At 51.0% G+C, this 27050-nt stretch overlaps 1 protein-coding gene across 5 annotated transcripts in view; it reads left to right on the top strand.

Annotated features, from left to right (window-relative positions):
* Positions 1–27050, top strand: part of MAP2K6 (mitogen-activated protein kinase kinase 6) — a 63860-nt gene that overhangs the window by 20360 nt on the left and 16450 nt on the right. For all 5 annotated transcript variants that reach the window (XR_008434218.1, XM_053960506.1, XM_053960505.1 and 2 more), the window contains exons 2-11: positions 6233–6299; positions 7180–7228; positions 11371–11484; positions 13799–13918; positions 14659–14775; positions 15213–15264; positions 18134–18261; positions 18746–18823; positions 20522–20661; positions 24315–24360. Coding sequence is in view for 4 of the 5 variants with exons in the window: in XM_053960506.1 (XP_053816481.1) it covers positions 6233–6299; positions 7180–7228; positions 11371–11484; positions 13799–13918; positions 14659–14775; positions 15213–15264; positions 18134–18261; positions 18746–18823; positions 20522–20661; positions 24315–24360 (911 nt within the window). In the remaining variant the exon portion in view is untranslated. The remainder of the gene's footprint in view (positions 1–6232; positions 6300–7179; positions 7229–11370; positions 11485–13798; positions 13919–14658; positions 14776–15212; positions 15265–18133; positions 18262–18745; positions 18824–20521; positions 20662–24314; positions 24361–27050) is intronic.

The raw sequence follows: 27050 nt of genomic DNA, 5'->3' as shown, positions 1-27050 counted from the left end.
GCTTGAGGAATGTCCCCCCTTTTGTGTTCTCTTTGAGGGCTTGCTTTCCATTCCAGCTGGAGTGGAGCCAGAAGGAGTCCTGGTGCAGCTCCAGCAGCACGGCTTCTCCTCAGGCCCACTCATTGAGAATCTATTTGTTATCTCTGCGTGTTGGAATTTTTCAGCTCGGCATGCAGCCCCGGGCTGTGCTCACGGGTGTTGTTTAGTCTGGAGTGGGCAGTGTTTGAGTGGGGACACCAGCAGTGCTCCTCTCACGCTGGGCTGGGATGTCCCCACGTGTGGGGGAAGAATTTAATTCCTTGGGGGAGAGACCTGGGCAGGATTAGAGGCTTCACACCTTGGGCAATGGGCAGTGGTGAGGAGCTGGTGCTGGGGCAGGTGGCAGGACGTCCCCAGCCCTCAGGCTGTGCCAGGATGGTTTGGGTAACAGCCATAAGAATTCACAAATAGAAATAATGAACACGTGAGACCATTTGTAATACTTGTTAAAAATGGGGTTTTTTTTCACTTATTTGGTAATTTTTGGTCATTCTGTCAAAATATTTTTAAATACAAGGTTGCTACACCTACAGCAGCAATTGCTCCAGGTAACCCTGCTCTGCCCTGGGTGCTGCTTTGAGATATCTCAGTGTTTGTACCCAGGAGGGTTAATGAGTGAATTTCTCAGAGATTTGGGTATTTCCAGGTGTCCTGCAAGGCTTAAAGTTCTCTCTCACAGCATCAAACCCAGCATTGTTGGTGAAATGTGGGCTGGAGCAGAGTTGTGGATAAAAGAAGCCCTTTGCACTTGCACACCAAGGCTTTGCAGGAAGAACTCTCTCCTGCCCAGCATCTCCAGGGTGGTTGGGACACGAAAGAAATATTCTTAATTCCTTGGTTTTGCCAGAACCATCTGGGTTGGGAGTTTTGCACCTGAGCCATGGCCGTGGGTCCTGTCCCTCTGCAAAGTGGCACTGCAGGGTCAGGCCAGACTTTGGTTGTGGAGCCTTGGGAGCTGCCCATGAGCTGCCAAAATTCACTTTTCTTCCATGGAAACCCATGAAACATTCCCATTTTGCCCTCATTTTAGGGGTGGGAGTTTGCTCACAGGGAGGCTACAGCTGATAGGGGAAAACCAGATCATTTAGCTTTCAAAACCTTCCAAGAAATCAGACCAAAAATCCTTGGGAGAGACAGGAATCGTAAATGAGCCACTTTTATCTCCTAAAAAATGGGAGAAAGAGGCATTTCCTGCCTGTGAAATTTTACCAGCAAGTTATAAGCCTAAGAGTGTTGTTTGAAAGGAAATGTTGCTACATGGCTATTGAACACATTTTTAATAATAAATTGTGGTGAAGACAGAGCTAGTTAATATCCTTTAAAGGAAATAGGAGCTTTTTGTGGCAGGGAACCATTTATTTTGGATTAAATCATAAAAAGTTTTTGACTGCAGTGAAAAGTCTGGAGACTGGGATTTTCCTTCAGAAGTCGAAGTTTATTTTCTGTTGCAGCCCATGTGGGCAGCAAATTCCTCTGTCTTCCCTTCCTTTGTTATTCTCTGCTCTTTTCACTGTGAAACGTTGAAGTTTCCTTTTTCCGTATTGATATTTAACTAATTGAAGGGGGTTAGCAGCATCCATCCCTGTGCTCTGTCAGTGGGAAGAGGTTAAGGAGCCCCTTGGAAGTGTGTGCTTCCCTCCCCTCCCTCAGCAATTGGCTTTAAGACCTTCACAGGGAAGTGTTTCATGTGTTTTCATTGAGTCAGGGTTTCTTTTTCCTGCTCCAGTTTTGCTCTCAGGCTTGGTTTGCTTCTTGGGCTGGTCCAGGCCCTGCAGGAGCACTCGGGGTCGGTGCTGGGGCACGGCAGCTTCGAGGGATGCTGCAGCCAACTGCTGCCATTAGAACCCCAAAATCAGGGAATCACTGAGGGGGGAAAAGCTCTCCCAGCCCACTGAATCCAAATATTAACCCAGCACTCCCAAACCCACCTCTGAACCACGTCCCCACGTGCCCACATCTGTTGAACCCTGCAGGGATGGTGATGCCACCACTGCCCTGGGCCCTCTCCCAATGCCTGGCCACCCTTTTGGTGAAGAAAATCCTCCTGATTTCTAATCTAAACCTCTCCAGGCACAGCTTGAGGCTGTTTTCTCTCATCCTGAGGGGGAACTTGCAGGAAAGGCTTTGTAAAGGTGGCACCTTCTTCAGTATTTACTGTGGGGTATTTTTTTAATTTTTTTTTTTTTTTTTTTGCTAAAAGAAAGTAGATTGAAGCTTCTGCTTAATGTCACAGATACCCTGGAAGTTTTGTTTATGGAGTTCTGGAGATGTCTCTCAGCATCACTCCAAACCAGGCTTGCTTCTTTCTCCCTCAATTATTCTTAAAACTTGGCTTTTGAGTCAAGTGCTTGTGGATGTCTCCATGTGCCAAATTGCAGGGAGAGCTCTCAAATGAGCTTGAGCTCGAAGGCTCAGGGACCAGCAAGGCTCCAGGGGTTGTTTACACGGAAAATTCACGTTTTTTTGGATGCTGGGGAGCAGATGCACCATCCCATCTGCTGAGCCACCAACAGAACCTTCTGCAGAGGGAGCCACATTTAGACTTTGAGCTGTGTGTGGTGCTTCACTGGGGCTTTCCTTATTGCAAATCCCAAGGGATTGCAGGAAAACCCCTCTGCACTGGTGGGTTGTGCCCCAGGCTGGAGCCCTGGGCTGTTCTTTTGGTGTCTGAAGCACCTGGAGCCTGCCATGGGTGGCTTTTATCTTTCAGTCCCTGAGCTGGGGACTCCTTTATTGAATCACCTGCTTTCCTCAGATCTGCAATCTCCAAAAGCTCAGTTTCTGTGTCAGATGGGGCTGGAAGGGGCCACGAGCGACGCAGACCGGCAGATAAACACACACGGTGGTTTTGTCCAGGAAACAAAGCTAAAAATAGTAATGATTCATAAAAACACTGTGGAAAATACTGCTTTTCTGGTGCATGGAACAGGTACCATCCAATTTTGTGGGCTATTAAGCTGCCCCCACATTTGGAGCTCCTGTGCAGATGATTTTAATACGGCGTCATCTCCCCGAGCCGACGTCTGCTCTGGCAAACTGGGGGATTTTATTTTGACAGAGAGACACTTGCTTGGCAGTTCCTATTGAACAGAGCTGATCTTGAGGCTTCCAAATACTCTTTTACTTAAAAAAAAAAAAAAAAAAAGCCTTTTAAGTGTGTTTGTGTTTGGGGAGAAAGTCAATCTTGTGAGCTGCCCTGTTGAATTCTGGAGTGAGGGGGGATCCTGGTTCCTGCATCCCACTGCTGGGGTGGGTCTGCTGCTTATTTTGGTTTCAGAGCAGTGCCATGCTCAGGATTGCTGCTGCTTCCTGCAAACCACTCGCAGACCTTGGCCCCAGAGGCTCGGAGAGGCGAGTGCTTTGCATGTTGGAACAAAAGGAGCTCAGAAGTTTGGCCTGATCCAGTTAAAAGCCATGAAATCGCCTGATTTCAGCCCAGGATTCATTAAATAACCATAAAGTCAGCACATCCCTCCACCATCCACACACCTCTGGGTGCTGCAGGTGCAGGTCCTGGCCATGGCAATTCCCATTTCCCATCCCTCCTCCTGGTGCCATCCTGAAATCCATGTCTTATTCAAGCTACTGCTGTTGCTTTCTGCTTGAAAACCCCAAAGAATGTTAAACCCTGCCGGTGCTTTGGCAGCTCGGAGGCACGGACAGATTGTGCTTCCAAAAAATGGCAAAGTTTCAAAATATTGTGTTCTGTGAAGAAGAGACAAGGCAAATAAACTCCCCAAGATGCAGATTTTATTTCCCCGGGAGGAAAGGCTTTTACTGTTTATTTGGGTTTGGCGTTTTGCTCCCTGGTTCCGCTGACACCGCTCGTGAGCCACGATAAGATTCAACGCTGCACAACCTGTTCTGGGCCCAGTTCAAGTCAGCTTCATTCCCAGTAGGTTCATTTTCTCCCTCCCACAGCAGGTCCCTGAGCCTCAGGGACAGCACACGGGGTGGTGCAAGCAAAGCCACGAATGCTAACATGGAAAAAAGGGAATAACAGAGCGAATTTGTGCCTGTTTCTTGTTCGATTTGGGTTGTGCCACTGTGACTGCAGCAGCGTGAATCGTCGAGTGTTCACAGGGACAGTTCAGCCCTAAAGGAAGCATTTCCTCCATGGGCAGTTTGGTGGATTTTTGTGTCTTCTTTTCCACGTGCAAAATCAGTTTGAAGACGCTTTTCCAGTGCCTGTCTCGTTTCCTTGAGGATGCAGAGAGGTGGCTGGGATGGCAGCTTGGAAAATGCCAGTGGAGCAGGGAATTTCTTTGCCTGCCCTGCCAGACCTGTATTTTTGAGATTCCTTTTTTTGGGTGACGTGCCAACACCCAGAACAGCTCTCCCCATTAACATCCCACAGATCTGGGGTGCACTTGGCACAGCTTGGGCAGGAAGGGGGATCTGGAGCATCCAGCACAGCAGGGCTTGCTCCTCACTTCTGCCTCCTGGATACAACCAAAAAACTGGGAGGAAAAGGGTCAAAGAGCAGCTCAGCTCCCTGGAGGAATTCCTCCACTGTTTTTTAGAATCGTTTTTGCTTCCTTACGCACCAGCTTTTACTTTTTGGGAAAACTCAGAGCTGTTCTCTGTGCTCTCCATGACCTCGCTGCTTTTATTTTGCTTTTCCTGTGTGAGCTTGGGAGCTCCTGGGAGCAGAGAATTGGCCTTTTGTTTTTTCCAGTTTTGTTTTTTCCCCTGTGTGTTCACAGCTCTGTTGATTTCTAATCCCAGCAGTGAGTGTGCACAGGGGTTTCCAATAAATGCTCTTCCCATGAGGTGTCAGCTGGGTTCTTGCAGCCTGCCCCATCCTTTGTCAAAAGGAGAGGGAATGATCCCATCTTTTGGAGCAGATGAAGAAAAAAAATACTAAAAAAACTCACCAAAAAACCACTAAAAATGGAAAAAAAAATCCACCAAAACCCCAAACCCAAACAAACAACAAAAAAAAAATCTTTGAAAAACCCCAAACAAAAACAAAGCGAAACAAAAAAAAACCCACGAACAACAAAACAACCCAAAAACCAAAACTCCAAAAAAAAATTGCTAATCTGAATTGATTAATTGATTCATAAATGCAATTTTCCATCCTGGATGCCTGCCCTTTGATCCAGCACCCCTCTGGCACTGGGATGCACAGGCATCTATTGATGTGTCAGAAGGAAAAACAAATTCAGACATGTATAGGTGAAGTTTGAGAGAGAGGGTTGGGAACTGAGAGTAAAACTCGTGCTTAAAAGAAAAAGTAATTCATATAAATTGTTAGATTAAAAATGCTGAATACCTCAATGAGATGCAGAGAGTAAAACTCCTGCTTAAAAGAAAGAGTAATCCATATAAATTGTTAGATTAAAAATGCTGAGTACCTCAATGAGACGATTGTGCCTTTTTTGGGGGGGGTGCACCAGGGATTTTATTACCCAGCCAAGCAGGCAGATGTTTCCCTTGGGGCTTGGTGACATGAGTGATGTTTCCAGGTTATTTTCTCCATGAATTGGAGCCCCCGTGCTGCAATGGGGCTGGATCTGTGCGGTCATAAAAAGGTTCTTGTGTTTCTCTGCTCTGCCTGGCTCTCGTGGCTGCTGCTTTGGACCCCTTTTCCAGGAGAGCTGCCTCACATCTTGAGCTGCCTCCAGCTCAGAAAAGCTTGGCTGGTCAGTGTGAATAGAAACAAATGGCTTTGAAGACTGCAAACTTGAATTCTGCTTTATTTTTTGCTGGGTTTGCATCATAACTTTAGTGACCAGGAGATGAAACGTGCAGTTAAACAGAATCATAACCTGCACTTTTCAGATGCAATTTGACGGAGATGTTTCATCCTGCCAGGGTTTGAAGTTCTGTATCTGGAATGGTTTTAAATCTGAGAAATGTTTGAAGGGATCCCATGTGGGTAGGAGGAGAAATACCTCTCCCTTTGCATGTTCTCGTGGCCTGCCCTTGCCAGAGCTCCTGCCTGCTTTCTGGACCGAGCTGGCAGGCAGAGCTCGAAGGTTTTAATGAAACCTTGCTGAACAAAGGCACTTTATGTTTGAACTCCATGCCCTGAGTCTGCCCCACCAGCCTGGCTGGGCATTTCTGTAAATGAGGTCAACAAATATAGACAAGCTGTGTTTTGCAAATTAACCTCAAACAAATCATAACAAACAACAGCAACCAAAAAAGTGCCTTTCTTTACCTCTGCCTCTTTCTTGTTTCGCAGGCAAGAAGAGAAACCCTGGGCTGAAAATTCCTAAAGAAGCTTTTGAGCAACCACAGACAAGCTCCACGTAAGTCTGCAAACACTGAGGCAGAATGAAAAGCAAACCACGAAGCCCAGCTGCCTTCCAGCCTTGGCTGGCACCTGGCAGTGCCCAAGGCCAGGCTGGATGGAGCTTGGAGCACCCTGGCATTGTGGAAGGTGCCCCTGCCCATGGCAGGGAGTGGAATAAAATCATATTTAATGCCCCTTCCAACCCAAACCAGTCTGGGATTCTGTGATAATTTCTCAGCCCTTGCATTTCCCAGGGGGTCTCAGCCCCATCTGAGATGCATCATTCAGTCTCATGTGCAGTAAAAGATTAAAAGATAAAGGCCAGAAGAAAAAGATTAAAAAAAGAAAAAGATAAAAACCAGAATGGGCCCCCAGTTTTGACTGGTGTGGCACTTTGGCCACCAGTTTGAGTGGCAGGCATTTGGTGAAGGCACAGAACCTCATCCCTTTCCCTTTCTCCTCATCCTTGCACAAGGATTCCCTTTTGGATTCCCTCTTTTTGAGGCCCTTTGTGCAACTCCAGCCTGCTTGGCTTTCTTTGCTTCTGTGGGTTGGGTGTTTTTAGCCTGTCAACCTGTGCTGTGTGACTGAGGTGATGATTTACAGCAGGTTGGGATGTTCCTGCCCATTTAATCCACTTTTCCTGCAGGCTGGCAGAGATTTGGTGCTTGATTTCACAGCGAATCCCTCTGGGATCCTGCAGGGGCAGGCTGGCTGTCAGAAATGCCAATTCCAGTCGCTTTTTCCCTTTTTTGGGGGTGACTTTGTTGATCCTGCAAAGCCAGGAGGCTGCAGCGAAGCTGTGAGGGGATGCTTTGGGGGCTGAATTTAGTCACTGAGGGAAAATTCATCTTTGCAGGGAATATCTCAAATTTTTTCCCTTTTCTTTCGTGCAGGCCACCCAGAGATCTGGACTCCAAAGCCTGCATCTCTATTGGTGAGGAGGTAAGACTGAGAGACCTCTGGGACCAGAGACCATCCTGGGCTGGCTGCTTGTGGGATTCACTTCAACCCCCCCCAAAAAAAGGGCACAGAATTAACCCAGCTGTTATAATTAACACAGCCCATTTCACCTGAAAGAAAAAAAGCAGTTGCTGGAGGAATAAAAGCTGAGAAGATCCAAGCTGGGAGCTCAGGAGGGCTTGTGAGCCACGTGCAGCCATAAATATCCAAGTGGCACCTGGTGCTGGTGCTCCTGCAGCCAGGGCTGTGTGAGTGGGACCCCAGAGTGGCCCCGTGGCCAGCTGGAGCTGCTGCTTGCCACTGCCCTGCTGAACGTGCCCCTGGCACCCACCCTTTGCCTCCCGTGGCACGTGGGCTCCCTTCATATTTTCCACCGTGGAAATTCCTTCCTTGCTGCACTAAGGTGCAGCTAATCCCCTGGAAATAACCATTATCAAGCAAGGGGGTTGCTAACAGAGGTGTTTTATTCGCCTCTGCATCTCCTTTGCTGATTTAAAGCCTTCACCCCAAAATGTTTCTCTTTGCTGATATTGAAGGTCATCTCCTCAGGAGATGAACTCAGGGTGGATGTTCCTGCCTTGGAAGCAACATCCTGACAGCATGGAAACCAATCCACCTGGATTAAAAAAAAAAAAAAACATCACGGGAAAAAAGCAAACCCAGGGACAGTTGTTTTGATAGGAGAAAAAGGCAGAGCAAAATTCAAAAAAAAACCACTTTAAAACAGTAAATGTGTGAGGTGCAAAAGATAGGCCTTGGTGTCAGTGAGGTAATTTATGCAGTGAAATGCTAATCCAGCAGTGGTTTGAAGTGCCTGATTTTGGAGGCTCTGCTTTCATTTTGGATTTTGTGTTTGGAGCAGGGGCTGGGAGGTGGAAACGTGGTGCAGCAGGGAGGCAGAGCAAATGCCTGCTCCAAGAAAATCACCTGTCCCCTGCAGTCCTGGGGCTGAGGGAAGGCTCCAGGGCTCCCAAAATGCTCCAGGAGCAGTGAGGCCAGGCTGGATAGTGCAGAGGGAACCCCACTCCCAGCCCCAGAGGAGGGGAACCCCACTGACAGCCCCAAAAAGAACCCCACTGACAGCCCCAAAGGGAACCCCACTGACAGCCCCGAAGGGAACCCCACTGACAGCCCCAAAGGGAACCCCACTGACAGCCCATAGAAGGAACCCCACTGACAGCCCCAAAGGGAGCCCCACTGACAGCCCCAGAGGGAACCCCACTGACAGCCCCAAAAAGAACCCCACTGACAGCCCCAAAGGGAGCCCCACTGACAGCCCCAAAGGGAACCCCACTGACAGCCCCAAAAAGAACCCCACTGACAGCCCCAAAGGGAACCCCACTGACAGCCCCAGGGCTCAGGCTGTTCTCCAGGCAGGGATCTCTGCTGCCCCACAGGGACTGGCACGCCTTGTTTTGCATTTCCCCTGGCTCTGTGACCTGTTCCTCCAGCCAGGTTCCTTTGGGATGGGCACCAGCATTCCCACACTCCCCAATCCCGAGGGGAGGCCACTTTCCCTCCTCTCCCTTTAAACCCTGCTGCTCCTTTGAGGAGAACGCTCCGTTTTTGGAGAGGCTCCTGGTGAACAGGTCAGGCACTCAGAGATGCCCAAATCTCTGCTGGGACTCCAAAATGTTGGTCAGGGCTCCTTGTGCACATTCCCAGAGTGTGTCCCTGCTCTCTGTGGCATCCCCAGCTGGCTCCCTGCAGGCTGCAGGGATTTTTGTGCTGTGCCAGCAAAAAGCCATGTGGGATTTTTTCCCTGGGAATCAGCTCATCCTCACCCACTGCTGAGGGATTGACTGATGGGGCTGTGCTTGCAGCAAGCAGAGTGGCAGAGGCAGGCTTGAAACATCCAAAATTATTATTATTATTATTATTATTATTATTATTATTATTATTATTATTAGAGTGGCTGCACAATATTGTGGCAGAAAGGAGAAAGGCAGGGATGCAGGGTCCATACAAATTCATCCTTTGTGTAAAGGTAGGAGAAAATGATGATGGACAAAAAAAATCCTCCCCGATTTAAAAATTCAGCTGGTATTTAAATAAGCTTTTAAATACCTGGAGATGTTTCCATGATTGTCTGGGGGGAGAAGAGGATGGAGAGAAGATAAAATGAAGTAAGACCGAAGGTGGTTCCCTGGGGAGAAGCTGCTGTGGTGTTTTCCATCCCAGCCCTCCCAGGATGGAGAGCTCAAAGTGCTGCCAGCTGAAGGAGGCTGGGAGGGACAAGACAAGAGCATGGAGTGACAGGACAAGGGGAAATCGCTTCAAAAGGGAAAAGAGCAGGGTTAGAGTGATATCACAGAATCCCAGAATAATGAGGTTGGAAGAGACCTCCAAGGTCACCAAGTCCAACCTGTGCCCTCACACCTCAACCAGACTATAGCACCGAGTGCCATGTCCAGTCTTTTTTTAAACACATCCAGAGATGGTGATTCCACCACCTCCCCGGGAGGACAATTCCAGAACTTTGTTATCCTTTTGGTGAAATTTTTTTTCCAAATATCCAACCTGTACCTTCCCTGATGTAGCTTGAGACTGTGTCCTCTTTAGGACATAGGATATGAGGATGTTTAGGAGGGAATTCTCCCGTGTGAGGGTGGGCAGGCCCTGGCACAGGTGCCCAGAGCAGCTCTGGCTGCCCCTGGATCCCTGGCAGTGCCCAGGGCCAGGCTGGACAGGGCTGGGAGCAGCCTGGGACAGTGGAAGTGTCCCTGCCATGGCAGGAGAATGAAATGAGATGAAATGAGGAGGATGAAATGAGCTCTGTGGTCACCGTGGGGCTGGCTGGTCCTCCTTACATTGTATTTTCAATGTATATATATATATATATATATATATATATATATATATATAATTTGTATTTTTAATTTTATTTTTGATTTTGGTTTTATTTATTTATATAATATATATGCAATATATAAAATTAATATATTAAATATTATATTATTTAAGATAGATAAATATAAATAGACATAGACATAGGCATAGACATATAAATACATATATAAATCATAAAATGATATTGTTATTTTTTATCATATTATTTATAAAATATATAATTTATCTATTAAATATTATACCATTTAATATATATAAATCTCATAGAAATATTAATATAATATATAGATCTATAAATACATATATAAATTAGACAACTATATTGAATATTGTTTATTTATTTATTATTTTAGTATTTATATACTATATATGGAATATATAGTATATAATCTATCTATTAAATATTCTATTCTTTAAATATATAAATATAGAATAAATAAACAGAAATATAAATTTATATATATATATATATAAAAATATTTAAATTATATAATTATATTGAATATTATTTATTTTTATTATTTTATTATTTATATCATAGATATAATTTTTATATAAATCTAAACTCCCAAGGCTGGGGGTTTATCCCAGCTAGGGAGGGGATGCACGGGGGGGGGGATGTGCCAGGCAGGGCTGCAATCGAGGGTCAGTGGGGCTGCACGTGGGGGGCAGCAGGGCTGCAGTTGGGGGGCTCAGCTCAGCTCAGCTCAGCTCAGCTCAGCCCAGCCCAGCTCAGCCCAGCTCAGCCCAGCCCAGCTCAGTTCAGCACAGCCCAGCTCAGCACAGCCCAGCCCAGCCCAGCTCAGTTCAGCACAGCCCAGCTCAGCACAGCCCAGCCCAGCCCAGCCCAGCCCAGCTCAGTCCAGCCCAGCTCAGCCCAGCCCAGCCCAGCTCAGCCCAGCTCAGCTCAGCCCAGCTCAGCCCAGCCCAGCCCAGCTCAGCTCAGCTCAGCCCAGCTCAGCCCAGCCCAGCCCAGTTCAGCCCAGCCCAGTTCAGCCCAGCTCAGCTCAGCACAGCCCAGCCCAGCTCAGCTCAGCCCAGCTCAGCTCAGCTCAGCCCAGCCCAGCTCAGCACAGCTCAGCTCAGTCCAGCTCAGCCCAGCCCAGCCCAGCCCAGCCCAGCCCAGCTCAGCCCAGCCCACCCCAGCCCAGCCCAGCCCAGCCCAGCTCAGCTCAGCCCAGCCCAGCTCAGCCCAGCCCACCCCAGCTCAGCCCAGCCCAGCTCAGCCCAGCCCAGCTCACACACCCAGGGTCGCTGCTGCCTTTTGTCCCCAGAACTTTGAGGTGAAGGCCGATGACCTGGAGCCCATCTCCGAGCTGGGACGAGGTGCGTACGGGGTGGTGGAGAAGATGCGGCACGTGCCCAGCGGGCAGATCATGGCAGTGAAGGTAGAGTGAGCCTCGGGGGCTTCTGTCCATTCTGGGGTGCTGGGCACACTTGCAATCCCCCTTGTTCCTTTCCTGACATTTGCTGCTTTCCTCATCCTCTTTCCAAACAGGGAGATTTGGGTGGTTTAACCAAGAAAAGGGGGGTGTTTTAAAATTGGGGTGCTCCAGCACTGTAGTGCATCAATCACATTGTTCACCTTTATCCACAATATTCCTCTTTGCCTAGAATTCAATACACCATCATTTCTAAAATACACACATACATTTAAATTTACATATTTTTACATATTTTTAAATATATTTATATACAATTTTACAATTTTTTGTTTCTGCTGTAGCCCCTCATATTCACTTCATAATTATAATGAAGGTTAAATCCAATTGCACAAGAGACTCTTCTTCATCTGGGACTTTTTCAGTCTCCTTGGAACAGGAAGTTTTTGTTGGGATTTTCACGTTTTGCCTGCCGCAGTGGGATCTTGACTCATGGCAGGCTTGTAGATGCTATCATGAAAAGTTTTCATAACAACAGCTTAGACTCATAAATTTGGAGATTAGGGAAATGGTCATGGGAAAAACTGTAGTTTGGGAAGGACCAGTTTTTGCTTGGCTGAATTTTAGTTTCCTTTCAGAGTAAGAGAAAAAGATCTGGAAGCTCTGAGCAAGCTCCTTGCTCCTCAGTTGTGGGTGGATTTTGCTGTGAGCACCTCTGTGCTCTGCATTTGGTGTTTTTGTTTGCTTTGGTGTTCACCAAACTGCCAAAGGCCTCTCTGGGGGTGATGGAGGATCTCGGCTGGGCGTGGCAGGAGCATTCAGGCTCCCTGTGATGCTGAGCAGTTTGATTCTGTCCCAGAACTGCTCGGGTGGCTTTGGCCAGGGAGCCTGCAGGGTGTGTGTGACCCGTGCCTGCCCTGCTGTGGTGTTTGGCAGCTGAGGCTCTCCAGGTATTTCACATCAGGGACATCTCTTCCTGGCAGACTGGGAAATGCCCCTTTTCCAAAGCCACGGGGAGCCCACGGGCTCTGGAGGCTTCTCTTGTGCCCAAAACCTGCTGATGGAACAGAACTGCACTCCAAAAATCCCAGCTTTCCACCAGCCCAGAATTTACCTGCTCCTTTCTCCTCTCCAAGCCACTTCTTTCTTTTGGCTCTTGCATAAAGAGTGGTGTTTGCAGGGAAGAGCAAAACCACCAGTGGTGAGCAAACCCCTGGGTGCTCCTGCACCAAAGCTTAGAATTAAACCCAGGATTTGATCTGAGACCTTGGAAAGGGCTTCCCAACTTAAGTGCTAGAGGTGAGAATGTGGATTTATAGTTTAAAGCAGAGACACGTTAAGTTAAGAAGAAGAAAGTTTAGAGTTTTAGAGTTCAGGGTATAGAAAAAATAAAAGTAGTTACAAAGGTGAACAAGGAGTTCAGAATGCAGCACTGTAGGTTTGTGTGTCATAACGTGATTGGTTAAGAAAGTTCACACTGCAACATGAGTCTGTAAGACAAAATATTTAAGGATTGGATCAAAAACATAAATATCCTTTTAAATATCCCATGGGTGTTAGGCTGGGGATGTGCCTGTGACAAAGGGGTGGTGTGGAAATCCAGGGCACCGGGAATATTCCTCTGTCTGCTCTGGGGTGTCCTGACCCCCAGGGGAGCACTGACTCTGACCCTCATTCATGGAGAAAACTTCCAAAGCCTCAAGGTAAACCAGAAACCACAAAAGTGTGAAATAGATTGTAGAGGTTGTAGAGAGTAGTGGAGTGTGTCACATGAGTGAGAAATTTAAGTTTTAGGATTCTTAGGCTGTTATAGATGGGTTCAAGATGGAGGGTACAGGGTGTTGTCTTGAGTTCCCTTCTTCTTTCTTCTTCTTTCTCTTTCTTCTTGGGTTTAGGTGATACCTTGTAATTGGGTAGAAAAATTTTGCAGGTCCTTAGGGGTCATTTATTGGGTTAGAAAGGAAAATAATTGAGGTGTCACTTCTTAATTGGGTAGCTTAGTTTTTGATTAGACTTAAAAGGCCTCGCAACAAGAGATTTTTGGCCATTTTTGTGCTGTTTTTCCTGCACGCAGAGTCTGGTGCAGACAGTGCTGAAGTTTTGATAAGATAACAATAAACAGAAGCTGAAGACCGAAAAAGTCCAACTCCTCTCTGGTTCCTGACACAGAACTGCTCCAGGAGGGTCTCCCTGCCAGGGGAGCGCCCAGGGAGTTGCCCAACTTGGGGCCAGCAAACTCACAGGGTGGCACGAGGGCTGTGGGAGGGTCCAGGTGTGGTGCCAAGGCCTGGGGCAGCGCCTGACCCGCTCTGCCTTGCAGCGGATCCGAGCCACGGTGAACAGCCAGGAGCAGAAGAGGCTGTTGATGGATCTGGATATCTCCATGAGGACGGTGGATTGTCCCTTCACTGTCACCTTTTACGGGGCACTCTTCCGAGAGGTGAGGCTTCCCAGGGCTCAGTTCCTGCTCCTGCAAGTGCCAGGGATCTCATCTCCACCTGGGCACGGGGGTTTGCTCAGTCCTGGCCTAAGGGGTGTCACGTCCCGTGGCTGTGTGTGGGACAGCCTGGTCCCACAGCGCTAAAATTGCCCTGGCTTGGTTTCATCCGTGTGGAGGAAAAGTGTGGAAAGCTCTGGAAAGGAGGATTTATTGAAGAGCTGAACTTTTCCTGGCTGGGCACTGGGAACCTCAGTTCCTGATAACTTTCTGGGCTCCTAAATCACTGTGGCTCTGCTTTGGGAAGAGCACGCCCTAAATGGTAGGGAATGTGCACAGCACTGAATTCCAGAGCAGGGAAAAGAGAGCCCAGGACAGCTCTGAATGGGTTTTAAAAAACAGGAAAGGGAAGGGAAGGGAAGGGAAGGGAAGGGAAGGGAAGGGAAGGGAAGGGAAGGGAAGGGAAGGAAGGGAAGGGAAGGGAAGGGAAGGGAAGGGAAGGGAAGGGAGAAGGGAAAGGGGAGGGAAGAGGGAAAGGGGGAGGGAAGGGGAAGGGGAGCGGAGAGGAGAGGAGAGGAGAGGAGAGGAGAGGAGAGGAGAGGAGAGGAGAGGAGAGGAGAGGAGAGGAGAGGAGAGGAGAGGAGAGGAGAGGAGAGGAGAGGAGAGGAGAGGAGAGGAGAGGAGAGGAGGAAGGAAAGATGTTTTGTTCAAATATCTGGGTATCTGCTTGCTTTACTCTCCAGGGAGATGTGTGGATTTGCATGGAGCTGATGGATACCTCACTGGACAAATTCTACAAACATGTCATTGACAAAGGCCTGACGATTCCCGAGGACATCCTGGGGAAAATCGCAGTCTCTGTGAGTAGCAGCAGGGTGAGGGGGGAAGGAAAGGGGTTTCTCTTCCAAGGCAAGTCCTGCCTGACCCGGGCTCCCTGCTCTGTGTGCAGCAGGAAGAGGGTGGTCCATGTGCCAGCCCGTGTGGCCGTTCCCATGTCTGGTCTGAGGTGATGTTCTTTATAAGCCATGAGTGTGCCCATGCATACACACGATGGAGAGCTGGCCCTGTGTGAGATGTGGGGAGGCTCCTGCAGCTCCTCTCCCTTCTCATCGGGGTCCTGGAGCCCCCAGGAAGATCCCTGGTACCCACCACCACCTCAGGCTGCTGGCAGGGTGCAGGACTCAGGGGGGGATGTGGTTTCCCTGCCCTCCTGGTGGGTCTGAGGGTGAAGCCAGGCATCAATTTCTCCTCCTCGTGGTGCTGCCAGCTGTGATTGACTCTGGATTTGTCGTTTCAGATTGTAAAAGCTCTAGAACATCTCCACAGTAAGCTCTCCGTGATCCACCGAGGTGAGTGCCAGGCACACACTGCCCTGCTCTCAGCCTGGCAAGGGCCCCCAAAATACCTGAGATAAAGTGAGCCTCTGACAGCAGAAATACTCCCCAGCATCTCATGACTTGTAGCAAAACCCAGGCAGAGGAGATGGATGCTATTTGCTCCTGAAAATCTGCTGCTCCCAGTGTTCCCCTGCAGGGGAGGAGAAGGGGCTGGCAGGGGAAGGAGGGGCTGTTTCCCTAAACCCATGACCTAAACCCTAAACCCATGAAATTCATTCTGTCTTCATTCAATTCAGTCTGGCTGAAATTCAGGCTTTTCCCCCTTTCTCCTTGGAAAGCTTTGGAGCAGGCTGTGCCCAGGTTTGTCCCCCAGCTCCATGGCTCTGTGCTGATGTGCAGTGACAGGGGATGTTGGAACCCTGGCTGCTGCTGAGAATTCCAGACTTTCTGTGCTGCCAGGCACTGACCCCCAGGAGAACACTGCATTTAACCTGTGGCCATAAAAAAAGCTTCCAGAATGGAATGATAGAACTGGGATTGTGGGTGTGGATTTTGGATAGAAGTGTGTAAAATCACAGGGTGGAAAACTCAGAATTTAAGGTTTTAGAATATAGTAATATATATATAAAGTTTTATATATATAAAGTGTGTAAGTTTTATATCTAAAACTCCACAAGGGATCTCCCTGCCAGCCTCTTCCTCCTGCACTGCTCCAGGCATCCTCACCCCTTCCCTGAGCTTCCCTGAGCACCAGTGCAGCAGAGCAGTCTGACACCTGAAACAGCTTCAGATAATAATGAATTCCCTCCTTAAACTCTTCTGATGGTCTCAGAGCTGCTGTGAGCACACTCAGAAACAAATCTGCAGTTGCTGCTTGACACCTTTATTTTTAAAGGGTCGTTTTCAATTGGTCCTGAGGAGGAAGGAGCCCTCCCTGGAGGGTGTGAGTGCCTGGGAAGCAGCAGAGTTCAGCTGGAGCAGGAGTGGCACTGGCTGTATTCTTCCTGTGCCTGGGCCTTGAGTTTCTGCCTTCTGTATCACTTACAGGAGGTGGAAAGCCCTTCTTGGCTGCTGGGTTTCTGTGTGTACTGGTTTGATTGCCACTGAAAATTGTCTTATTTCAGCGCAGTGACAGATGGGTGAGAGGATTTTGGATACCTGATTGCAGGATGCTGATTAGAGAGCAGGTGTTAACGAGCTGCAAACCCACAGTTCTAATAAGCAGGACTCAAAAACAGCTTCTGGCATCCTTCAAAGGGTGTTTCAGCTCTGCCATTTAATTCTTTATTATGTGGAGACAGAGGATCTTCAGGAAGTGACCTGTTATTTCTGGGTGGCAGCAGGGAAAGGATTGCTCCCTTTGGAGCATCCCAGAGAAAGCAGGGTCACCTGTGCTGGAATTCCATTTGGGATTAGCCTCAGAGAGCAATGTCCTGCTCTGCAGGAGAACACCTCTCCTGAGTATCACCTCCTGGCACCTCTGGGTGCCTTAATTCCCCTTTGTGCTGGGGATTGTAGCTGCCCTCACGAGCCTGATGAACACACCAGGGATTTGTAGAGCCACCATGGGAAGAGAAATCTGGCAGTAATAGAGGGATGAGACTCTGGCCTGATTTCCACGGGGTGTGCAGCTCCCACTCTCCTGCTGCTGCTCACGCTGCAGTCAGGCTTTGTACCCTTAAAATCAGAGTTTCTGACCCTTTGATCCTTGTCTCAGTTTATTGCTCTCTCCTTCCCCTGCAGCCCTTTCACCCTTTCCTGCCCCACAGCCTTCCCCCACGGGTTTTTCCTTTTGCTGGCATGACTCCAGACCCACAGGGCCTTGCCAGAGCTCCAGCCCTTTGCAGACACCCCACAGAATCACCCCATAGAATCACCCCATGGAATCACCCATAGAATCACCCCATGGAATCACCCCACGGAATCACCCCATGGAATCACCCATAGAATCACCCCATGGAATCACCCCACGGAATCACCCCATGGAATCACCCATAGAATCACCCCATGGAATCACCCATAGAATCACCCCACAGAATCACCCCATGGAATCACCCCACGGAATCACCCCACAGAATCACCCCACAGAATCACCCCACAGAATCAACCCATAGAATCACCCACAGAATCACCCCATGGAATCACCCATAAAATCACCCCATGGAATCACCCCATGGAATCACCCATAGAATCACCCCACGGAATCACCCCACAGAATCACCCCACAGAATCACCCCACAGAATCAACCCATAGAATCACCCCACGGAATCACCCCATGGAATCACCCACAGAATGACCCCATATAACCACCCCACAGAATGACCTCATAGACTCACACCACAGAATCAGCCACAGAATGACCCCACAGAATCACCCCACGGAATCACCCACAGAATGACCCCATATAACCACCCCACAGAATGACCCCACAGAATGACCCCACAGAATGACCCCACAGGATCACCCCATATAATCACCCCACAGAACCACCCACAGAATGACCCCACAGGATCACCCCATATAATCACCCCACAGAACCACCCACAGAATGACCCCAGCCCCGCGGCGCTGCCCCCGTGAGCTCCCTGCTGCCCGTGGCCATTCCCCGAGCAGGGGGCTGTGATGGTGGCGTGCAGAGTTACCTCCTGCTGCCCTAAAGCGGGGAGGGGAGCGTGTCACTGGAGGGGCACTGCAGGACACACGGCAGGCCATGAGGCTGTCACCTGAACGCGCCGCAGCCGCAGCCAGCGGGCTTTTGGCACGCCTGGAGCTCTGCTGGGCTCCTTGTGCCCTCTGCTGATAGAACCCTCTGTGGCTGCTTGTGGCTTGGCCCAGGCAGCCCCAGGTGACAGTGACTGTGGTCTGTGTTCCTTCTTGCAGATGTAAAGCCCTCTAACGTGTTGATCAATACGCAGGGGCAGGTGAAAATGTGCGATTTTGGGATTAGCGGTTACCTCGTTGACTCTGTTGCTAAAACCATGGATGCAGGATGCAAACCCTACATGGCTGTAAGTTGAGAAGCTGCGTGGGGAGCAGCCAGAGGAACGTGAGCCCGGGGGGAAGGATCAGCCTCCAGCACCTATCCTGGGGATTCCTTTGGGTAGCCCTGAAGTGAAGGGACACAATCCCCCTGGGAGGGGAGGCAGATCTCATGGCTCAGATCACATCTCCTGGGCACGGCTTCCTGCTGCCTTCTCGCCTGCCGGTGCCCTTGGGGAAGGCTCTGGAATTGCTCCCCATTCCCTGTTTGCCTTTTGCCCCGTGGGGAGAGTTGTGCTTAGCGTGGGGAGGAAAAGCACCCACCAGGGACTGGGTGCCTCGGGCTGCTCCTGGGAGCTGCTGTGCAGGGTTCACCCTTCGTGGAGCATTGACCAGGGTGAAAACAGTCCTGGAGAGCTGGGGCTGTGCTGCCACCCTGAGAGACCCACCCTGGGCGTGGGCAGGGCACTGGGGGCATCCCTGCTCCTCACCCACCTTTGTCTCTGTTGGCAGCCTGAGAGAATTAACCCGGAGCTGAACCAGAAGGGATACAGCGTCAAATCCGACATCTGGAGCCTGGGGATCACCATGGTAGGGTCACCTGGTGGCTGGCAGGGCTGTCACCTGGGGGCTGCCATGGCTGTCACCTGGGGATCACCGTGGTAGGGTCACCTGGGGGCTGCCACGGCTGTCACCTGGGGGCTGCCATGGCTGTCACCTGGGGATCACTGTGGCAGGGTCACCTGGGGATCACTGTGGCAGGGTCACCTGGGGATCACTGTGGCAGGGTCACCTGGGGATCACTGTGGCAGGGTCACCTGGGGGCTGCCATGGCTGTCACCTGGGGGCTGGCAGAGCTGTCACCTGGGGATCACCGTGGTAGGGTCACCTGGGGATCACCGTGGCAGGGTCACCTGGGGATCACTGTGGCAGGGTCACCTGGGGGCTGCCATGGCTGTCACCTGGGGGCTGGCAGGGCTGTCACCTGGGGATCACCGTGGCAGGGTCACCTGGGGGCTGGCAGGGCTGTCACCTGGGGGCTGGCAGAGCTGTCACCTGGGGATCACCGTGGTAGGGTCACCTGGGGGCTGGCAGGGCTGTCACCTGGGGGCTGGCAGGGCTGTCACCTGGGGATCACCGTGGCAGGGTCACCTGGGGATCACCTTGGTAGGGTCACCTGGGGATCACCGTGGCAGGGTCACCTGGGGGCTGCCAGGGCTGTCACCTGGGGATCACCTTGGTAGGGTCACCTGGGGATCACCGTGGTAGGGTCACCTGGGGGCTGGCAGGGCCACCAGGGAGGCTCGGTGTGCCTCATGGGTTCATTCTCCTCCCCACAGCGATGCTGGTGGCACGGGGTGGGAAGGGGAAGAGCTCGGGAAGGTGCCCCAGGGTTGGAGGGAAGGGGGAGGGAGCTGCTTTGCCAGCTCCTGGCTGCTGTGGGATGTGGAGGCTGCAGCTGCCGGGAGATGGCAGCATGGGCTAAGGCATGATGGATTCCCAGCACAGAAAGTCCTCCCAGCACTCAGCCATCCACAGAGGCCCCCTCGGGAGAGCAGGGATGGGGGCAGCTCCCAGGCGGTGTTTTGGGGGAATCCATCTGCTCCCGGAGTGGTTCCACAGCGCTGTTACCCTGTGCAGGGTGGGGCTGGCTTGAGGTGCCAGCCTTGCCCAGGGGATCCTGGCACGGGGCTGCCAGGGATTGCCTGTGCAGCTGCTGGGGCTCCTCCAGCCTCTCCTGTTTGCTGGGGGAGGAGAAGCAAAATGCTGTGGCCAGGTGGGGTGAGGAAATCCTAGAATCCCAGAATGGTTTGGGTTGGAAAGGGCCTTAAAAACCATTTTATTCCACCCTCTGCCATGGCAGGGACACCTTCCACTGTCCCAGGCTGCTCCAAGCCTTGTCCAGCCTGGCCTTGGACATGTCCAGGGATCCAGAGGCAGCCACAGCCGCTCTGGGCACCCGGTGCCTCACCAGCCTCACAGGGAACAATTCCCCCCTAATATCTAATTGATATTTCACCTCTTTTAGTTGAAAACCAATCCCCCTTCTTCCATCACTGTTTGCCCTTGTAAAATATCACTCTCCCTCCTTTCTGGAGTGCCCCTTTTAGGCACTGCAAGGGGCTCTAAGATCTCCTTGGAATGTTCCCATCTGCAGGCTGAACAACCCCCTTTGTGTGGAGCCTACACAAACACACCCCGGTGGGCACGCAGCCATCCCAAATCCGTGGGGTGGGCGGGCTGTGGGGTGTCCCCCCCTGTCCTGAGGCGTGGGCTCTGTGTGTGCAGATCGAGCTGGCCATCCTGCGCTTCCCCTACGACTCCTGGGGCACGCCCTTCCAGCAGCTCAAGCAGGTGGTGGAGGAGCCGTCGCCGCAGCTCCCAGCAGAGAGGTTCTCAGCAGAGTTCGTCGATTTTACCTCGCAGTGGTAAAATTCCCTCTTTTCCCTCTCTTTCCCTGGCCCCGCTCACCTTCACCATGTCTCCACAGGCAGCTCTCAACCCAGATTTTGGGCAGAACATTCCCTGGAAGGGCTGGGCTCTCTGTGCCCTCACTGGGCGCGGCGCAGGTGCCTGGCACACAGCGGTGCTGGTGGCAGCTGTGGGGACTGTCTGAGGAGCAGGCTGGGCTGGTTGAGGGGATTTAGGAGGCTCCTGGCCCTGATTGCCAGGAGCACAGCAGCACAGGGCTGCTGTGAGCAGGTGCAGCCAGGCAGCTCATGGCCCCGAGGCTGGAAGGGCAGCAGGGAATGGAATGGCTGCATCCTGTCCCAGGGGATGTCACAGCACATGTCACAGTGGAGACAGCCACAAAACACAAACTATCACTGTTCAATTTCAGAAAGCTTCAGCCCATACAGAATGACTCCACTCCAGAAGGCTGCAAGCATCTGCTCCTCTTGTTCTTTAGCCAGCCTTTTACACCCCTCATGTCCACACACTGCACCTGTGTGCCCTCTGTTCCCAGCACACCTGGGCACTCCACAGCTCATTGCTGTCAGTGCTGCTCACCTGCTTTTCACAGCTGGAATCACTGGGGATGAGGCTGGGCCACAGCCCCAGTGCCAGTGCCACAAACTGTGTGCCACACACAGCCCACCCCAGTGACACAAACTGTGTGCCACACACAGCCCCAGTGCCACCAACTGTGTGCCACACACAGCCCCAGAGACACAAACTGTGCCACACACAGCCCCAGTGCCACCAACTGTGTGCCACACACAGCCCCAGAGACACAAACTGTGCCACACACAGCCCCAGTGCCACCAACTGTGTGCCACACACAGCCCCAGTGCCAGTGACACAAACTGTGTGCCACACACAGCCCCAGTGCCAGTGACACAAACTGTGTGCCACACACAGCCCCAGTGCCAGTGACACAAACTGTGTGCCACACACAGCCCCAGTGACACAAACTGTGTGCCACACACAGCCCCAGTGCCAGTGACACAAACTGTGTGCCACACACAGCCCCAGTGCCAGTGCCACCAACTGTGTGCCACACACAGCCCCAGTGCCACCAACTGTGCCACACACAGCCCCAGTGCCAGTGCCACCAACTGTGTGCCACACACAGCCCCAGTGCCACAAACTGTGTGCCACACACAGCCCCAGTGCCAGTGCCACCAACTGTGTGCCACACACAGCCCCAGAGACACAAACTGTGCCACACACAGCCTCAATGAGCACAAACTGTGTGCCACACACAGCCCCAGAGACACAAACTGTGTGCCACACACAGCCCCAGTGACACCAACTGTGCCACACACAGCCTCAATGAGCACAAACTGTGTGCCACACACAGCCCCAGAGACACAAACTGTGCCACACACAGCCTCAATGAGCACAAACTGTGTGCCACACACAGCCCCAGTGCCAGTGAGCACAAACTCTGTGCCTACAGGGGGGCACGGCTCTGAGGGCAGGTTTTGCCCCGTGGTGGCCCCCTCTGCCCGGTGTCTGTCCCTCTCCTGGGGCCCTGGGGCTGCTGCTCTGCTTTCCCTGGGCCTGGAGCTGGGAGCAGCAGGAGCATTTGGCTGTGCTGTAGGAAAAGGGCTGGAGCAGCCCCGCTGCTGTCTGCAGGCTGCACAGAGAGCTCGGGCAGCCCCTGCCCTCGCTGTGCCTCCCTCCAGCTTCCCTGCAGGGTTGGGTGCTCCAGGGTGGCACCTCAGTGCCACCCACCTGCCAAGCTGGCAGGTGGCTGCTGGCTCTGCGTGGTGGCCACAAAGGATGGCACATGGACAAACAGAGAAATGTGAGACTGTTCCTGAGCTGCCAGCAGCAGGGCCGGGGCTGTGCCGTGCCCCAGGAAGGGGATTGTCAGCTGCTCCTGCCCGGGGACTCTCAGTACCCACGTTTAGATTCTTCAGAGTCTTGTTCAAACATGTTTTCATGTCCCTGTGCTCCAGCTGCTCAGCTCCTGACCCACGCTGGGGAATACCTGCCATGCCCACTGTGCCCTGGCTCTGGGAGACGTGGGAGCTGCCTTGGAAAAACCCTCTCACAAGATGCCCCCCGTTCTTGCCAAGCCCACGCTGAGGCTTTGGAGCAGCTGCTGTTCCTGCAAACGGTGCTGCTGGCTCTGCTATGTCCCTGCTTGTGCCAGGCAGGCTGTTCCTCTCTGGGGGATTTGCTTTTCCAAGCCCTGTGTCTTGCAGCTCAGGCTGTGGCTGCTTTAGGAGTTACATCCCCAGCCACTCTGGGGAGCACGTGGTGACCCCTGTCTTTGCAAATCCTGTCCTCCAGCGTCACTGAAGATCCCTCACTGCCAGCAGAGTGGCATGGACTTGGAATGGTGAACTTTGCACCAGTTTTGTGGAAAGGACTTGGAAGGGTGAAGTTTGCACCAGTTTTGTGGAAAGGACTTGGAAGGGTGAAGTTTGCACCAGTTTTGTGCTATTGGGGGTCTGGGAATTCCTCCTGACACCGATCCAGGTCACAGCCACTCTGTATCAAGCCTGGCTTAGGACTGTGTTTATCCATCTGCTGCCTGAAGTCTGGTCACCTGTAGGCACTGCAGGAAGGTCCTTGGGATATTTGAGTCAGGATCAGATCCCAATATAACTCTTCATTCCTGAAAATTTACATCGATTTCGGTAACTTAGCACCAGATTTCCTGCTATTAGTAATCTGGGGATGAACTGGTTTTGTAGAGGGTCTAAATTAAGAGAATTACACCAAATCTGGACATGGCTAACCTTCAAATCCACCTTGTCATCTTGGCTGGGGCTGCTCCTGGGCTGGGAGGATGTGACACATCCCGTACCTTCGGGCCGGCGATATTGGCACGTATGGGCCCCGGGTTCCTCTGTTCATTCACAACATGACACTGAACACGAGCCCTCTACACACAGCAAGCAGGAAATATCTATTCAGTGTGTGTCCTCTGCTTCCTCTGGGCCCCAGCAAATCCCAGCAGAGGTTCTCACTTTTGTTTTGCTCAGTGTGACACCTTTTCCCCGCCACCGCCGCGTACGTGTGTGAAGATCTTTTCAAGTTGCTCCAAGTGTCTTTCCCCTAAATACACTGCCAGGAAGTGAGTAGAGATTACGTCCTGTCTTTTAAAAAGCTATTTTCTGCTGGAGGGAAACCAAAATAACTTCCAGCTACAACCCTCCAGGGCCATCTGTTGTAGGAGAGGAGAAAAAAAGGATGTCCCATGGAAGCGTCCCCGCTGATAACAGCACGGTGATAAACAAACAGTTGGGCACGTGCTCTGCAGCCACTCAGTCACTGCTCCCAGGCAGAGCTTGGAGGCTGAATCCCTTCCCTGAGTCACTGGCCTGTTGGAGAGCACCCAAACTCCCAGTTGTACCTGGCCCCCAGCAAGAGGCAATGTTTAAAGTGGTGTTTTTGGTGGCTCCAGATCTCTTGGTGGAGCTTGAGCTCTTGTACCCAGCACCGTTGGCTGTCCCTGTCCTCAAGGCCTAAATTGTTTCCTCAACTTGGAGGAGTAGCTGAATTTATTCTGCAGAGTCTTTAAACCTTGCTTTTGTCATGGTGTAATTTCATGGCATTACTTAAATTGCAGACAGAATGTAAATTCTAATTGTTTTCTTCTTTTTTTTTCCCCCAATTAAAGCTTGAAGAAGAATTCCAAAGAACGGCCAACATACCCAGAGCTTATGGTGAGTGGGGCTGCATCAAGCAGCGTGTTCAGAGCTGGAAAGGGTCACAGTGAGGTGCTGAAGGGAGAGAGTCCAATAGTGATGGTGTTTTGGGCTGCTTTGCATCTCCTTTTTCATACCAGATGGGAGAATTGTGACACTTCAGAGTCCTGGGAGGGTGGCTGCAAAGCAGAGATGCCCTTTGAAATCTCAGCCAGGTGCTTTTCCACCTTTTTTTGGAAATCAAGGGAGAAAATACATGTTAAAGCAGGTCATGGACAAGAATGAGGCTGTGAAGAGTCAGTTAGTGAGGCTCAAATCCTCCTCTGGGGTTTGTGTGATCAGTTCAAACACCCCAGTGTGCCACAGGTGCTCCACAGGAGCTGCAGGAGCCCAGTGGCCAGCTGGGCTTTGCTGCCCCGGTGCTTTGGAGAGGAGGATTTTTGGACAGAGTAACTCCTGGATGTTGGGGACAGGGATGAGTCTTTGACTAATAATCCCAGTTATTGAATTTCATCTGCTGCCTAGAGACTGTTTACTGGGAGGGATAACTGAGGAGTAACTAAGGAGGAAAATGCCAATAAATGTTGGTGACAGGGGAAATGCAGGGCACTGGTCTGTGCCCAGCCAGAGCTCTGGCTGCAGCTAGCAAGAACAGATTTTTCTGCTTGGGCTCCACAGCTTCATGGCCTCCTCCTCTCTCCTGACTTTCTGGTATTGATCCTGGTGCTCCTAAAAGCTGGCAAAAAGCAGGAGAGCTCAGGAAGTTGGTGTCTCACTCCTGCAGGCATTTAATCCTTTTTTATTCTCACACAATTCACAGCTTTCTAAAGGCAGGAAGGTGTCTAAATTTGTTATTTCTGAAGATCCTGACCCTGCATTCCCACACCTGTCCAGTCTCAGTGTCAAGATCACCTGGATTAAGGGTGGAAACTGCTGAGGGATTTCTTTAGGCACTCGGATTCCCTACCCCACAATTTTTGGGATATACATTCTGCCACTAGAGGGTCAGACCCATCACCACCTCACACCTTCTGCTCAGAGGTGAGGAGGTGCAGGTTAAAGGTGATTTTTACCTGCAAGTCACGCTGGAAATCCACAACCCTGAGTTGTAAGTAGTGAGTAATTCCCATGGCATTTGGTGCTGGGCCCTGTAATGCAATTAAACTATAAATAGATCTGATTGACACACAGCTTGCCCCATCACTGGTTTCAAACAAAGGGAGGCCTGAGATTTATGGCTGTTTTAAAAAGAAACTTTATTTTTTTTTTTGGGGGGGGTATATTATTGAATAAATCCATCTGTATATTTTAAGCAAACTTCTGGACTTTGCCAAATGGCCTTTTATCAAAAAAGGTTCAGCGAAGCAGCTCCGTCTGCTGCAGCATTAATACCCATTGGCAAGGGAGTGCATTTCTATTGAATTAGCTTCTTGGATCACCCCTGCAGAGTATCTCAATGCTGTGGTATTTTATGGCTGACATGGATGTTGTGAGGTCCTGTGGTTGAGGGTTGCTGTTTTGTTGGGGTTTTTTCCTCTCTCTTACAGCATTAAGTTGCAGTGCTGGATTGGTCTTGTCATTTAGACCAAGACTGCTCCCTTGCTTTCCTGTGGAATTGAGGTTTCTCATGGAAAATATGACTCTGTGCTATCTTGAGCATCAGGAAAGCTGATAGGGGTGCTTAATTTCATTTAAAAACCCCCTTCCCCAGGTGAAGTGGAGCGTGAAACTACTGCAGGAGCAGTGGTCTGCACACCCTGCCTGGCACGGGGCTCTGTGCCGGGCTCAGGGCTTGGCTTCCCCGGGGCACGGGGCTGGAGGGCATTGCTGCCACCCCTGGCACGTTTTTGGGTGCTTCCAGGCTGTGGTAGCTGTGCTTTGGGTGTCACTTCAGGGGGGTGTGAAAGCAGTGTGGTCATGCTGGGATAATGACAAGACATTGGGGTCACCTCGGAGTTAGTCAGGACACTTCAATTCCTGTGACTGTCTGACCCAGGGAGACCTTAAGTTTTGTCTGGATCTTTGCCTCAACCCATTCCAGCCCTGTTTCCCACATAATTGTGCTTCCTCTTCCTTACTGGTGTGTCTTTGGATCGCTTCCCAGCCACTCTGAGCTGCCTCATCTTATTCCCTGGGTGACTTTCCACTCAAACCCACCTTGAAAAATCTCATTTTCTTTGCTCTTCTTCTCCCTCCACTTGGCCACTGCCAAGAAACAGCCAACGCTCAGGAACTGAGGTGAGGGGCAGCTTGGAAAAACCCTGGAAACTCCAAATGACCTTTAAAAATCCAACTTGAAACGAGAGGGTTGGAAATCAAACCCTTGTACAGAGCAGAGATCACTGTGAGCCCTGCAGGGCCCTGGCTGCCTTATCCATACAAATAAATCCAATTATCTGCCAGGACAGCGGGTGTCAAGCAGGGTTTTGGGGGTTTTCAGGTGGGGGTCTCAGCTTGGTGTGTTGCTGAGCCAACCAAACTGAATTGCTGGTCCTGGTGGAGAGGGGTTTTGTTGCTGTGGGGGGGGGTTTGGTTGTGTTTTTCCTCCTCACCCGTATTTTTCCGTTCACGCTGCAATGTCGGCAGGGTTTTCTGGCAGGCTGTCTCCCCACGTCGGTCAGGATGAAGTAGTTAAACACACAAGTGGGGATGGTTTTCCAGTTGGGATGGCTTTCCTGCGTGGTGGCTGGGGTGAAGGAGCCTCTCCT

The sequence above is a fragment of the Vidua chalybeata genome, chromosome 19 (assembly GCF_026979565.1).
Source record: "Vidua chalybeata isolate OUT-0048 chromosome 19, bVidCha1 merged haplotype, whole genome shotgun sequence".
NCBI classification, from domain to species: Eukaryota; Metazoa; Chordata; class Aves; order Passeriformes; family Viduidae; genus Vidua; species Vidua chalybeata.
Note: the sequence above shows the minus strand (reverse complement) of the source record. Positions and strands in the feature narration are given on the sequence as shown.